The sequence below is a fragment of the Fulmarus glacialis genome, unplaced genomic scaffold (genome assembly GCF_000690835.1).
Source record: "Fulmarus glacialis isolate BGI_N327 unplaced genomic scaffold, ASM69083v1 scaffold10931, whole genome shotgun sequence".
Classification (NCBI taxonomy): Eukaryota; Metazoa; Chordata; class Aves; order Procellariiformes; family Procellariidae; genus Fulmarus; species Fulmarus glacialis.
Window position 1 is genome coordinate 35,717 of NW_009192144.1, and position 15,285 is coordinate 51,001.

At 38.4% G+C, this 15,285-nt stretch overlaps 1 protein-coding gene across 1 annotated transcript in view; it reads right to left on the reverse strand.

Moving 5' to 3' along the window:
* Positions 1-13,632, reverse strand: part of LOC104083462 (E1A-binding protein p400-like) — a 46,949-nt gene extending 33,317 nt beyond the window's left edge. Inside the window, 9 exon segments of the mRNA XM_009586947.1 lie at positions 825-877; positions 1,158-1,236; positions 1,343-1,483; positions 2,905-3,090; positions 3,858-4,160; positions 4,417-4,796; positions 5,502-5,609; positions 6,028-6,115; positions 12,310-13,632. Coding sequence (XP_009585242.1) covers positions 825-877; positions 1,158-1,236; positions 1,343-1,483; positions 2,905-3,090; positions 3,858-4,160; positions 4,417-4,796; positions 5,502-5,609; positions 6,028-6,115; positions 12,310-13,632 — 2,661 coding nt within the window.
* Positions 13,633-15,285: the final 1,653 nt, after the last annotated feature.

The following is a 15,285-nucleotide window of genomic DNA, read 5'->3' on the forward strand; positions in this document are numbered from 1 at the left end:
TTACCCAGGTTGGAATCAAGGACTAAATTTTCACTAGTCAATAAAGAAGTGATATGGCACAAGCCTACAATTGTTCACCCTCAGCTGTGCGGCATACTTTGTGGCATGGTTTAGCCTGTGCAAATTAACACTCGCAGACAGTGCTAGGACACAGTTTGGCTGATAATACATGCTAAAGCTTGTTCCTAACAGGAAATTCAGATGCAGGCATTTTGCTTGGTGAAAGGGGAGCATTTCAGCAACTGGGCATCAGCTGTGCCATGCCAGATGGCTCAGGGCCTCAGAACAATCCCTCGCTCATTTTTTTCCAATTGCACAGATGTAGCCAAGGAGTCCTAGCACACATTCCGTCTAGGGCAAAAGATATTTAAGTTTCATTCAGTTTGATCCATTCCGTAACATATATCTACATCTCTCAGCAGATAAATCACAGCTGAACAGCTGAAAACATGCTTTCATGCCCCACAAAGTTTACCCCTGGTTACAGTAGATGAAACTCCTGCCCAAAACGAAGTTTAGCAATTTGTACATTTTTTGGTCTTGCAATCTTAGAATGACTGATTCAAAGCCATTGAGTAAGCATGAATTCTTCCCTTAAAAGACATGTATCAAGCGCAATCCACCTCCCTGTTAAAAGTTGTGGTTCAAAACCAGAAAAAATTATATTTGTGCTTATGACAATACGTTCAATTGTCAGTAACTACACAGAAATGTGCTTATCACTGTGCATTTAAGGAAAACATTTCACATTTATCAAAACTTTTTCACACAGGTAGTCATATTTAAACGAATTTGATGGGATTTTAAGAAACAGAAAGACTTACCATTTCACTTTCTTTTTCCAATAAAAGGTCTTCTGGAGGTTTTGTATCCTTACCTGAAAAATTATTATACTTCATGTATGCATTAGTCACTTAGCAATTTTATGTTTCTTACGTGAACTTTTAAATGCATTCAACATAAAACACAAGAAATATTAACAAAATCTAGCACAAAAGCATAAAAAAACCCTGTAACTCATAGTTCAGATCTGTTCACAACTTTATTAGCATCCCACAATTCTATCACCCACAAGATTAAACCCCACTGAGTGAAATTATGTAAAACAATAGCATCAGAATTTATACTGGATTTCTTATGAAATGGAATACAATTACCTTTCCTTGAAATTCTCTTTAAATTCAAAGCTTTTTTCCTTTTCTCTTGAAATTCGATTTGCAGCTTTATTTCAACAACCTGAAATGTAAACCAAATCTAATAAAGCACTTAAATTTTATAAATAAATGACTGAAGATGAAAAAAACAGTATGACTTGCACAAGTATTAGTAAGTTGGTATTTACCTGTTCAATGTTAGACCAGAAGTATTCTATTTCTCTAGCAATTGATGCAGCAATTCGCCTTAGTTTGTTTTGTTCTTCCCTTTTAGCTCGCTCTTCATTAAGTTTCTTTTCTTCATGATAACGAGCCACAGTTCTTACCATCTAAAATACCATGAGAGATACTGAATTAGGTTACCTCAAAATACATAACATTGTGCTTCTTAAGATTAAAGTGGTTAGCAGCAGCCAGATGCTGACCATAGCTTTACACATGTAGCACTTACCTCCAATATTTCTAATTCTTACCACGCCAGTAAAACAACAGACATGAAACTCAAAGGAAAAAAGAAAATATAGGAACTATAACTAAGCAATCAAGTAGGAAACTCTTAATTCGATCCTCTCTCTCAATACAAAAATTAGGAAAAAAATCTACTGAAATTAGCAGCAAACACACAAAAGAAAACTTTTTTTCAGACAGCACATACAAAGTCATAGAGATCACACCACAAAATGTCAGAGACCAAAGGTAAAATGAGTTCAAAAAGAATGTACATACATGAGCGAAAGATCAGTGAACAGCTGTTAAAGACTGACTTGATTGCAACCTCTAGCTCAGAAGGTCCCTAAAACATTGACTTCCAGAAGTTTGAACATGCTGCCAGGGGAAGGATCATTTCGTATTTGCCCCTCCTGTTTCTGCTATTCTTAAAAACCTACCATTGGCCACAAATGGAGTAAGTGCTTCAAATCTAGATTTAAATTATATTCAAAATGCAGATCTTCATTTTACAAAATGATACACCTATTTCAATACTTTGCTTACAAGGAAGAGAGTTCTGAGCTTCCATCATTTCAGAATATACGATAGAAAACAACATGGCAATTTAAACTAATGACCTTCAGTTGCTCTCTTCCTTAGTCCAAACTGGTCAGAAATGTATCAAAAGAAGGTGCTACATTCCCAGAATCCATAGAAAACTCTTGCTTATTGTAAATAAACAGATTTTACATATTTCATCTCACACCACCCTAATTTTCATTCCATCACCGACTTAATTATTCCCACTGTGCTGCTCTCTTCCCCTATGGAAACAGTTCTCTACCATGTTTCCACTGCTGTCCTTAGAACTCCATGGTTTCTCCTTCATCTTTTTCTGAGATTAAGAAAGAAGAATTAGACAGACAACCACACCCAATGGAAGTTATTTACAAAATTCTAGATTTACTCTTCATAGAGAGGGAATAACTGGTTTGCGAGAAAGGCATGATAGCCGTACTTTTAAAATATGACAGTCAACATATTGACTGGGTCCCTTAAACAAGCTATTTGATTTCCAGAGGAATAAAATCCACAAAATCTGAAATTATTCTTTGCATCCACAATCAATACAATTATCTAGTCTGTTTCAAATGTTAGAATATCCAAAGCTGACAACGTGGCTTCTCATTTAAGTTAAAAATCGGTGTCTTATATTCCCATCACTTCTATCTGTAGAAAAAGAACATTTAAATAGCTTTGCTATCAAGCCCAGTGATACCAAGACCGATTGTTCTGAGTCAAAATAATGTTTTTCAAATACCTTCTTAGCAGTTGCCATCTTCCACTTTCTCTCTTGGGCAAAATCAGTTGCCATCCACTGCATTTCTTCCAGCAAATAATCCCAGTGAGATTTTGGTCTTGGAGCCTCCTGGAGTTTAGGCAATCGCCTCAGGGACCATAAACCTTCCTTTCTCAGTTCTGCTATTCGCTGATGGATTTGATTTTCCTTAAAAAGAAGTACATATAGTTACAATGAAGCTGCAGAATGCACCTAAAACAGTAGCCAAATAGAAAATAATAATTGCTTCCACTCCATCAAAATAATTCACAGCAAAAAAAGGTGTAACAGCATGACACATGCATTACAAAAATCAAGTCTGAACACTGCATCAATGAAAAAATTACCGGACTAAATTCAACTTATATGTGAAGAGAATCACAGTACTTTAACTTGTATTACAAGAGGTGCTTTGTTAAATAACAGGATGAAAAAGGTTCACTGGGCAGCACAAAAACAAGTTACAAGACATATGCAAACTGCAATCAAATAATCCTTTTTTCTTCATAAATTGAAATTGCAGATGTATTTATCCAAAGAAGATAAATATAACTTCATTATCAATACTGCCTGATTTTGTGAAAAAACAAGTTCTCTATGATGTTACTGTTAAATAGGCAAAACATCTCCAGTTAGCTATAAAAATAAATAAGGTTGCAGTCACCTCGAATGAGTAGATAGAATCAATATAATAGAAAGAGAAAGAATGCAACAACAGTGTGAAGACCAGTAAGTCTTCTTCAACTTCTCTGAATGCCCATAAAAGCAAAACTCAGATGTAAAGCAGACTAAAGAAAAAAAAAAAAAAAAAAAAAAGGAAACACCCCACTCCCCCGAAAAATAGCCCATTTTCATAGCCCAAACACATCGCTCGTGTTAATTGTTATTTGTGTGTTAACTGTTCATAAGTTTCGGGGAAAATCATAAAATCTTACCAGCTTTACTTGCTCAGCAAGCTTGTCTTGAGAGTTGTCCTGTGGTAATACTGCTGCATTCTGAGCTGGACTTTGTGTTTTAGGTGCTGCTGCTACTGCTAAGCCTGGGGGTTTTGATGCAATAGGAGACAGGGACTTGTTAGTTGCTGGAGAGGTCCTGTTTGTTTGTACTGGATATGTAGAAGGCGGTGTTGTGCCCGAGATAGCTGCTGGCGCAACAGATGAGGTAGGCGGTAGTGTATTTGCCGTAAGACGCTGAGAAGTCTGAGCAGGATCTACTGATGGTCGTGTCAGAGTCACAGTCTGCCCAAGAAACACATTTGCTAGTGGTAAGTTTAGGATTCAATACTGTCTTAGTCTACACTACAGCAGAACATAATGCGGACTTAAATTTAATTTAATAAAAAATTGACACCTGCATTTTTATAAGGAAAGGATTTAAGTGTCCAGTGGAATTAAAAAACGTTAACATATTTCGTGTATTTTCAAGAAGATAATGTTCTTAGATTTTACTGGGCATTGAAACAAACATATTTTCACCCCAATAAAGTTCACATACCTGTTGCTGTATTGTAGCTTGTGGCTGTGACACTTGGTTTGGTGTCTGTCCTTGCACATGGATTGCTGGTGGCACCTGCTGTTGAAGTGGTGCTGGAAGCGGAGCGGAAGTCAGGGGAACGCTTTGAGGCTGGATCTTCACCTGAATCTGAGGCTGAGCTGGAGATTCCACTATCTGTGGTTGCTGCTGTGAAAGCTGCAGCGCAGCTGGAAGAGACGTCATGGGGACATTTGCAGGTTGCAGTCTCCCTGGCAGCTGCGGTGGAGGTGTATGCAGACTTGCTGCGTTCTGCACAGGAGGGCCCTTAGACGGGTCATACTGTTGTTGACTCTGTTTCTGTCCAGTCAGCTGTACAGTTTGAGGAGTGGGAGGCATTCCACCTACAAAGCAAGAGGAAACACAACACAGATGAAATTAAAACATCCAATGCTCTTTACTGATATAAAGAGGAAATCAACTAGACTCATTTGTTACTTACTTTGCCACAAGACACCATCACTTGAAAATACCACATCACAATCACAAAATAAACCACCATTACAGTAAACAACAAAGTATTTCATGCATAGGACTGCAACTAAAATTTGGAGCACAGCAACTATAAAAAAACCCATGTCATTATATGTTTTCTGAATTTCTTATACTAAAAAAAAAAAAAAAAAAAAAGGACTGGTGAGCTAATGGAATTTAACCTAAAATAATACCATCAAGTCTAAGTAATGTTTAGTTCTTAACACATTCACTCTAACACATATTCTAAAGCTTGGCATGACTAATGAATAAAATTTGTCATGATGTTGCAAGTTAGGAGCTTTCCTTTTCATAAATCATTGGCTCAGGTCCAGAATTCTCAGATTAATCATTTTGCACCAGCACCTGTGACGTATTTCCATGCCCACATGCACCTTTGGAGCCCGTCACTCAGCTCCTTAAACAAACCAGGCATTGCATACCAAGTATTAATTTACATGGAGAAGTGCATGGTGGGACTAGGATCTTGGAAGGCCGGAAGCCCAAGTTTCTAGTCCCATCACTAACATCTCCTTGTTAAATTAATGTGCAATTGGCATGTGGTGACACAGTACCTTGTGCCGTTGGCATTAGCTGTTGAAGAGGAACTCCTGAAGCCACACCCGGGTGCTGAAAAACCATCCCATGACGGCCCACTTCAATTCGTGGTCTCTTAGACGAATCTGTGATATTCAAATTCCATTTATGGCATGGTATAATGGAATGGGTTCAATTTTACAAAGCAAACTACTACACATGATTCCAACATCAGCTCAGAAAGCTACAACTACTATACATGTGTAGCATTTATGAAGAACATGCTCCAAGGGCAGAGTGCCTCTAACTTCGAGTCGGCCATCTCCAATCTTCTTAGCGAGATCAATCAACCTAACATGTCTCCATGCCTGCCAAACCCAGTCCTATATATTGTGAGTGGAGTGCACTCTTCACACAGCACCATTCACAATAGATAGGCCTAAGGATACGGCAATTCCCAAGGTGAGGCAAAACTGTATTTCAAGAGTTACAGAACAGTGGGCTCCATTAAGTGTTTGGGAAAAAAAAAAAGAACCAAAGTGAAATTCTGTCTGCGGAACATACCTGCTGGTGCAAGTGCCTGCTGTCTCTTAAAAGCTTCAATTTCTATGGTGTTCACAGTCGCTGTTACTGGAGTCCCTGTATGCGTTTGCTATTGGAAAAAGAAAACAAATCACAAAAGTTCAATCTGTAGATAGTCTAACACCAAGATGTAATTTACAAATGGATCTAAAGACGCCAGCACAGAACAAATCCTTCAGAACAGTTGTACAATGAAGAAAACAAGACTCATTCAATATCTGCTGTAAAGTTTTAGATGTCCGTAATGCACAGATACTCTTAACTGAGTTTAAATTTTAGAACGGTAACTAAACTGATTAAGTTGGTTATATATAATACACGTCTACATTTTTTAAAAAGTGATACCAAACCCAGGAAAACAGGATATGTAAAAAATAAACTTGCCCAATATTTTTATTTCTTTTTTTTAATAAATGGAAATTTCTATTAATGTTTTGCCCTTCATCATTTGCATAATGCTGCAATGGAGTCTAAATGACATATTCATATAGTATATAGCTGCAATAAAAAGCTGACATGACAAAAATTAAACATTGTGACTTCGCTACAGGATTAACTAAAAGGGAAATTAGATGAGGAAGAGAATTTATGCATAAACTGTATTATAACTAACAAGACACAAAAGTAAGGAGAGTCAATACATTTGTGAGCTAATCCTTTTCACTCCGTGTGAAACATCAGTAACTCTCATCCTGAAGACAATTTAAGCTTACTTGAGTCTCCACCACTGTCACTCTCAGAATAGAGCTCCATGAGAGTTAACCTTGAAATATTTCAGGAAAAACTGCTAAGACTCAGCCAAGTTACACAAGTTCCAATTCCAGTTTTCCAGATACTAGACTTGTACTTGTTTGCACAGCTGGCAAAATGAGTACCATGAAGAAACTCGATGAGGAGAAACACAATATTGCCATAAGGCTAATGTGACATCAGAGCTCATCAGAAGTTACTAGACATTTTGTCTGAGGATAAACATCACACAACTATGAATTAACAAGCCTGGAAGAGCACTATTGGTATTGGATGGAAAAGAAATCACAGCAAGTGATTCAGCAACTTGGAGTTTAGCTTCAGTAGGATTACACAGTGCATGAAAACTTTATTTTAAAATTACTACAATTAATATTGGCAATGATGGCAGAGAATATATCCTGGATAATCCTTTCAGCATCAAACTCAGATGGCAGACTTACATACAGGATTACTGAAACAAACAAGTTTGGGTATATGATGATTTCCGTGCTCTTTGGGCCCTCAGCACTGCTGGCAAGTACTTATTAATGTCCGCCAGTGTCTCTGCAAGCCCAGTTCTTTGCAGTGAGTTTCCAAGTCACATTTTTAAGTTCTCAATATTTAGCCATGCTATACCCAATATTCTACTATGAAACGTATTATGAGAAAAATAAGGGTCCAAAGAAAGGGCTTAAGAGATTCTATCAAAAAATATAAAGATGGACTTTATGTATGCCTCTATGTCCTGGAAAATGAGCTAATTTAACATTCAAGTTCTCTAAGCGTAATCTGCTGTTGGTGAGAGACTCTGCCATATCGATGTACAGTAAGGATTTGAAAATGTTGTGAAAATTTATTATGACAACATAGCAAAGACAGCAATTTCCCAAAAGAATCTTCTGGTTTATTCACAGGTCTTTTCACCACTGATTTTTAATAGAAATTCTACCAATGTAAGTTAAGCCTAAGGAAGTAAACACCAGTCTATACTGAAATAATCTGTAGCCATCACAACCCTACATCTTCAATGCTTCCTCGAACAGTATTAATAAACATAGCCAACGTCACTTAAGATGACTGGGTTTCAAACACTCCTTTTTGAGCTGAATATATCTCATGCCACTCAGATTCTATCAATAGCTATGAATTAATAACATTTAATCTCTTTGCTGCTGTGAGGGCATTTGTGGCCACTCTAGCGATACAGCTATAGCCTTAAGATGTGAATTTTGGTTTTAAGAATTTCTGACTCATATTCATGCTTAATAGTCATGGTTTACTGTCATATCACACTTGGATTAAGTTTTCAAATTAAGATATGGATTAAGCTTTCAAATGCTTGTCTTCTCACAAGGCAGACATGCAGCATATTTCAAGTCCAACGGCCAGTGCCTGGCAGAGCATCATACACTTAGGCATTTATAGAATTTTCAAAATAAGTCACAAAACTTATTTTCTACAATGCTACTGGATTAATTAACAAATTCAGCTTATGTCCTGTTTGCATCAAATGCTTTCTGGGACATCAGTTTAAGAAACTATGTTCTCCAAACACTGCTTCAAACGCCATTTATTTCATCTGCACTTTTACTCTGGACGATTGCATACTCACAGTTTCAGGCTACATCTCTACTTTAGGATTTTTGACTGACGTTTTCTTAAGAGTATGCCTCCCAGCTCTCTGCATTATCACCACATAATTTAGGCCAGACACTTCAAAGAGCAAATATGTTATGTCTTTATAAATTGCAGTCACATACCACTAATATTAGACTAAAACTGTCCTAACTAATTAAAATAATGTAGTTCTCCGGAGGTCATGATTATGCAGCACGCCCACAATAATAATTCGGAGTGCCGCACTTATGCACTCAAATTTGAATGATGATGCTGATCGGGACACATTATTTCTCTATAAACAGTTACAAAGAGAAAGACTGATGGAAAGAGATGATACTTTCTGTTAACAGTTTGTGCTAAAAGGTATTATCACAATTTACACAGAGAGTTTTGTACGTTTTTAGCATGTACATACTAGTTTCTCTGAAACAGATCTGAAATGGTATAGTACTTTGAAAAGTACCTCATCACTGCTGTAGCTATAGCTTGATGACAACCCCAATCACTACAGTAAATAACCTGATACAATGTTACATACTCTAAACAGCTTAGATGAAGCCTGTTCACCTGAGGAGACTTCCAAGACATGTCAGTATTGGCCATAACAAAGAGCTCTCAGTGCAAGCCCCTTAACCACGCAACTCGTTTGTAAAACATCATAGTTAACATCCCATTTGTTACACACAGGTATACATTTCATTTAACTCTCCATTTTCCAAAACCTAGATGAAGGCAGTGCAGACTGTACAGCTTCCATGGTACAGCAGAGTAATTCACCCTGTAACACCTGCTATTGGAAGTGTATATAATTGAGCTAAAAGGTACATATTTTAGTTGCAGAGGAATTACAATACATTACTCTCAGGGTATATAAGCAATGATGTCTGGGTAGCACAGATTTGAAGGTAGCTGCATAAACCCATACTAGCCTGAATTTAAAAGTTGCATCATCACCGATCCACAGAAATTTTAACTGATTATCACATTTCTTTTTTTACTTTGTTCAGTACTCCCTCATGCTAAAAAAAAAAAGAAAAAATTGTAAAAAAGGACTTATGTGTAAAAATAAGCACTTCAGTTTCTTCTTCCCAACATTTATGGTAGAGCTAATGGAAAGCGGTTAGTTATTTTAAAAAAAAAGTGTCAGAGGGCTATTATTATTGTTTAAAACATTTCAAGGGAGGCAAATCCAAAACCTTCTGTAGCCATACTCAAAACCTTCAATAGATAAGGAAAAAAAAGAAAAGAAATTTAGAAGAAATCCACAATTACAATGCCACAGACAAAAGAATCCATATTATCACTATGCAGAATGCACAAATGAACCAAATGCATTAAGGAAACAAAAGACAAACAAACCAAAGTGAAAACATTCAAGCTGAAAGTTAATGAAATAAGCCAGCAACCTGGAGACGAAGATTTAACTTCCTCAAGGCTTCATTAATACTGATGCATTTGAAGATTGCAAAGGGTTTTTTTGTTTTGTTTAGATGATAAGGGATGGGCTCTTGGGAAAATTCTAATTCATCTAAGAAATATCAAATCTGAATGAAGAAAAAAAATCTGGGATGAAACTACATTTTAGAACCATTGAAAAGTACCTGAAATGGTTGCTGCTGGGATGAAAAAGCAGCAGAAACATTTGGAGGAAGCTGGGTTGCTATAGCGACAGGAGTACCAGTCTGCCCATCCTTTCCTGTCACAACCTTTACCTGAGAGAAATATTTTGGGAAAAAAAAAAAGAAGGGAGAATCATTTTCTTTTTAAAAGTTTTTCTTCTTTTTTTTTTTTTTTTTTTTCTGTATTGTCCAACACACTCATTTTGTACTGATGGTACCTCACTGAAGAGGGGATTATAACTAAACAACCATCAGTATGGCTCAGTTTGAATGCAGGCCATTTTTGAAGAGTTCTGTCTCACTTTTAATAGCAGAACAGAGTACGGCCTTGAGTATTTATAGTGACTTCTCGTCACTGGAAACCTTTTCTCAAATCCAGTTAACATAAAAGTGTGTTTTAAATTTAATGATTGCTGCTCCTAACGGACAACAAATTAGCATGACAGACAGTTTGAACTTAAGAGAGCTCCAACATTTATTTAAGCAATGAGCACAGCCACCATTCGCTCTCCCCTTGAATTCCCAAAGTGATCAACCTTTCCAGGCAAGGGATGAAGTGCGTTGCTTTAGCAGAAAGTGATAAAGAGGGGGGAGGGGGAAATAAAAGAGAAGAAGACAAAAAAATACAAAGAAAGAACATACTCAAAAGATGTCTTAATCTTTCAAGAGGATTCATCATTTGAAAACACATAAAGACTTTTGCTGTTGCACTTTGCAAAATTCTCCAGCAGTTAGACAGACAAGCGGCTTTCACAAACAAACACGATCCATCACAAGAAGGCAGTGAAGTACAGCAAACTCCAAACCCGAAAGACCGAGGGGCAGAGCCTCAGCTGATGTAAATTGTAGGAGCTCCACTGACTTCAATGAACCAGTACAATTTACACCCGCTAAAGCTCTCTCAAAATGTGCATACTGTAGTTAAAAATACCTGGTATTTCAGCTGACAAACACGCAACCCAACAAGAACACCTAAACAATTTGACAAAATACAAACCAGGTGAAAAAAAAAATATTGAATATCCGCTGTCAATAAATTACAATAACAGGCTAGCTTTTATGTTACTATATATAGAAAGAAATGATTCCTTCAAAATTATCAAAAACTATCACAAGCAGAAATATATTTTTCCTAGTCAAGAAGTTTAAACCACAAAACAATGAACTTCAGCTGATTTACTGTTAAAATTTCCCATAAATTCCAACTGAAGATAGGATCACTAATGATTCACACCTAAGAGAGACAACGGTTTTCACTGAGGACACTCATTTCTAACAGATATTTCAAAGCAATATGAGTTTCTTTACATAACAGGTTCGGTTCTTTACAAACCGGCAACTATCTACCCATACATATTTCTACAAATTTTAAAAGGTATTTGGGAGTGCCAAGCCATGCAGTGGCATCAGTTATATCCACCCTGTTGCAACCACTTGCCATGTCGGCTTGCAGGTAGGCGCTGCACAAGACAGGCACTGCTCCAGCAGCCACGGGGTGCTGCAGGTCAAGAGCTTCACAAATGGGTATAAACGTACAGAAAAGTTGCACGGTGTCTGTCTCCAGAAAGCTTATTTCAAGTCCTTTGCCACTAATAAACAGTGAATTCAAATTAGTAATTTTAAACCTTTGCACAAATAACAAAGTTAACTTGTTACTGTCCAGTCTGTAGGTGGTATTTTTTAATCATTCAGACAGCAATACATGCACAGAGCTCTAAGACAGCCCAAGTAACCTGATTCATTACTATGGACCCATATACATTATGATTCACATGTTCTCTCTGAGTAATTAGATAACTTCAATTTTTTGTTGGCCACAGCAAAATTGAACTTCAGTAACATCTATAGTTAGAAGTCACACGAGTCAAATAAAGGTTAACCTCTTACAAGACTTTTTGCTTATTCTTTTTTGGTTTGTGTAAGTCTAGTAAGTGAAATTTAATCTATGATTCCTATTCATATTCATTCTGATAGCTTAAAACAGCTTCCACACAAATGCCACCTGTATTTGTGTGTTGGCTTACATACTAAGTAGGACAGTGAAAGCTCCTTTCACTTCTTTGTTCTTTTCTTTTAAATACATACATCTAACAGCACGCTCAAACAGACCTGTTAAATCACGCTACTAGCAGAAGTGCATTCTCACAGACTAACTATTTAAAGAAAAAATGCCATACTTCATCAAGTAAAAATGATTCTTCAGGTACTGTCACATTCTCTAATACTGCACAATCCAGGTGCCACAGCTTCATCTATGATTTTATTCCAAAACATTAACCAACAGATTTCTTACCTCATCGTTGATGACCTCAGATTGTTCTTCCTCTTCTTCCTCCTCCAGATCCAAGTCATTTTGCCTCAGGTATGCTTGTAGTGGAACACAGTGTTTCTTCTTAAAAGCTAAAAAGTCCATCATATTCCCTTGAAGATGTTGCAGGAAAAACAGTTCAATCAAACATTCCTTAAAAGTTTCCTTAAGAATTTCCATCTGCTTGTGGTGATGATCCAAACATTGTTTTCTCATTTGAGCAGTCTCTTGGTTGGCAGGAGGAATCTCCTCCAATTTTTTGGGTTGTTTTTTCACTGCTGTATTAACCGTAGGAGTAAGAGGAAGACTTGACAGCCCCTGTGGTACAGTGGCCCGTGAAGGACTTGTGGGAGGAGGTGGTGATGTCATTCCAAATGCACTAGGCCCTCCAACTCCTGCTATCAATCCACCAGAAGTCCTGTCATATCCAATGGGTCTACCCAGCTGCTGTCCCTGAAGCACTTGCTGCTGCTGCTGCATAAGTTGCCCTTGGATAATATTGCTGATTTGGGGTGGCAAGCTGGTCGTCGTAATATGGCCCGGGCTAGTCAAAGATTGCATATTTGCTCCGCTAGCTACAGGACTTTGAGGACCGAGGTGATGAATGGTGCCACCAGACTGAGAATGAGGTTGTGAAAGCCTGCGTTCCCTTACCGTAGCAGGTGTCCCAGAAGATGGAAGCTGTACTTGTGCAGCAGCTCCTTGAGCAATTTGTGCAATTCCCGGTCCTTCCTGATACACAAAGTGTCCACCGTTTGAAGGACTCAAGCTGATTTGTCTCACAAGCACACTAGCATCTACAAACCCTCTAGTAGGGCTCTGGCTGCACATACCCAAGCCAGGGCCTGGAGTGCCTGCCCGAACACTTGGTAGCGTTTGCACTGGCACAGGGTTAGGCTGTGTAGGGCTTTGAGACTGAACTTGTTGAGGCAGCGGTGACGTAACTTGAATATACGATGGGGATCCATGCTCAAACCGCCTCTGCTGAGGACTGAACTGAAAACTCGGTGATGTTGGGTTTGGAATTGGCAATGGGGTAAGCGTTATCTGCTGGTTTCCTGAAGCCACCGGTCCAACATTTTGCAGCGTGATGTTCACATTCTGCCCAGCTACTGGACTTCGACTCATTATAAATTGCTGTATTTGGTAACTGGGGGACTGGGGTGCAGATGGACTTGCAGAAGGTGCAAAAGAAGCTGCAGGGGACTGGGGTAAATTTGCCTGTTGCTCTTCTCCCTCACTGCCCGTGAAGGACCTGGACCTCTGGAGCTGGCGCTGGGCATTCTGGGGACCATTACCATGGTGCATTCTCACTGTTCTAGGTTTTTTACGGTATACTCTAAAGAAATACACAAAAACAGAAATTCAGGGAAGGTAAAAATATTTCTGTAACTGAAACTATTTAGTTACTATTTGAAAGACTACCTTACAGCAAGAACTCAGTTATCCTGTCTTTGCAGTTACTTAAAGTGTTTTATCTTATCAGTCAAATTATCTGAAATCCTCATCGCCACAAAAGCTTACTTAAATCCCTCGTACACTTCTCTAGCTAACAAAGTGCTATTAAATAGTTTTACGAATGATACATTCCTCTTAGCTAGTTAGAATGACCTAAAATTTAAAAAAAATACTTTTTCCCTTTCTGTGGAACTTCAAGAATCAACAATCTCCAATATCAAAACTATCTACTCTTTTTTGGTTCATTGTTCCCAATGTTTCAGTGCTTTTAACACTTAACACGATCTTGTCAAAAACACAACAGTTGCTTAAAATCTACAGCTCATTTCTTCAACAATAACTAAAAATATGATAAAAATGGACACAGACTATCCAACTTTATGGTTCTAGCTACTGAAGAAAAAATGCATCATCAAAAATCTCCCTACTAAATCTTCTAGATGTTTGAAAAAGTATTGTACTTAACTCTGCCTTCTCTTTCCTTCAGAACACTAACCCCTTAAAGAGATGAAAATTAATCCAAATCTGCATTTCATTTAAAATGCTGTTTATTGAGCCAAGCTATCCAGAAACCGAAAAACGTTCTGGTTTTGTATTTCAATCATTGACAAAAAAAATTCCACTGACATGCACTGACAGGTAGATTCAGTGCTGGGTGTCACAGAGTAGTAGCAGCAAAAGAAAAATGAAACCTGATTATTTTTTTTTTTTCCCTCCCAAAATCTCTCTCATATTTTGAAAACAGCAGTTTTGTTTTTGGTATTTCAGGCCAAACACACACAGAAGTATGCTGCCATTCCTCTTTGCTCCTAACTCTCAAGTTGGTTACAGGAGGCAACAGGCAGCAGCGTACCGACCCCGCAGCACGACTGGAAAGGTAGCGATGCAGCGGCTGCCCCGCTTGTCGGCTGTTCCTCACGCAGGGAAACAACAACTCATCCGCTCCCCTGTCCTGGGCTATCTGCAGCAATCTGCTCACGCCCTGGGGATGGAGATATTCCCTTCCCTGCCCCCGGGAAAGCCTCGGCTTGCCGGGAAGGTGAGGAAGCCGAGGAGCGCTGTCACACAGCGCTAGCGACAGAGGCTGCAGAAAAGGAAAGGGGCTGCTTAAGCGCACAAGGTCTCACAGGCCAGGGAGGCACCGCGGAGCGCTGCCTGCTCAGGGACTACAGCACAGTTCCGGGCAGGTTTTGTCTCTCCCGCTCCTCAGAGCTCAAATCTGAGGGAGATCCCCCAGCAAAGCGGGAAGGAAAAAAAATTCCACTCCTTACAGGCACCTTTTCCAAAAGATTTAATAATATTGCAATACTTCGTGGTGTTGTGACTCTTTCATAGCACTGATACCAAATAATTAAGATTCAAGTGATAGCACCTATCGCCAGTAACAAGGTCTTATTATTTTAATTACCTATACCTCGCTAACATTTACGGCCCAAGTGAAAACACTTAATTAATTACACGCTGATAAGGAAGCGTCACCAGCGCGCTGCCTCCGCCGGCCTC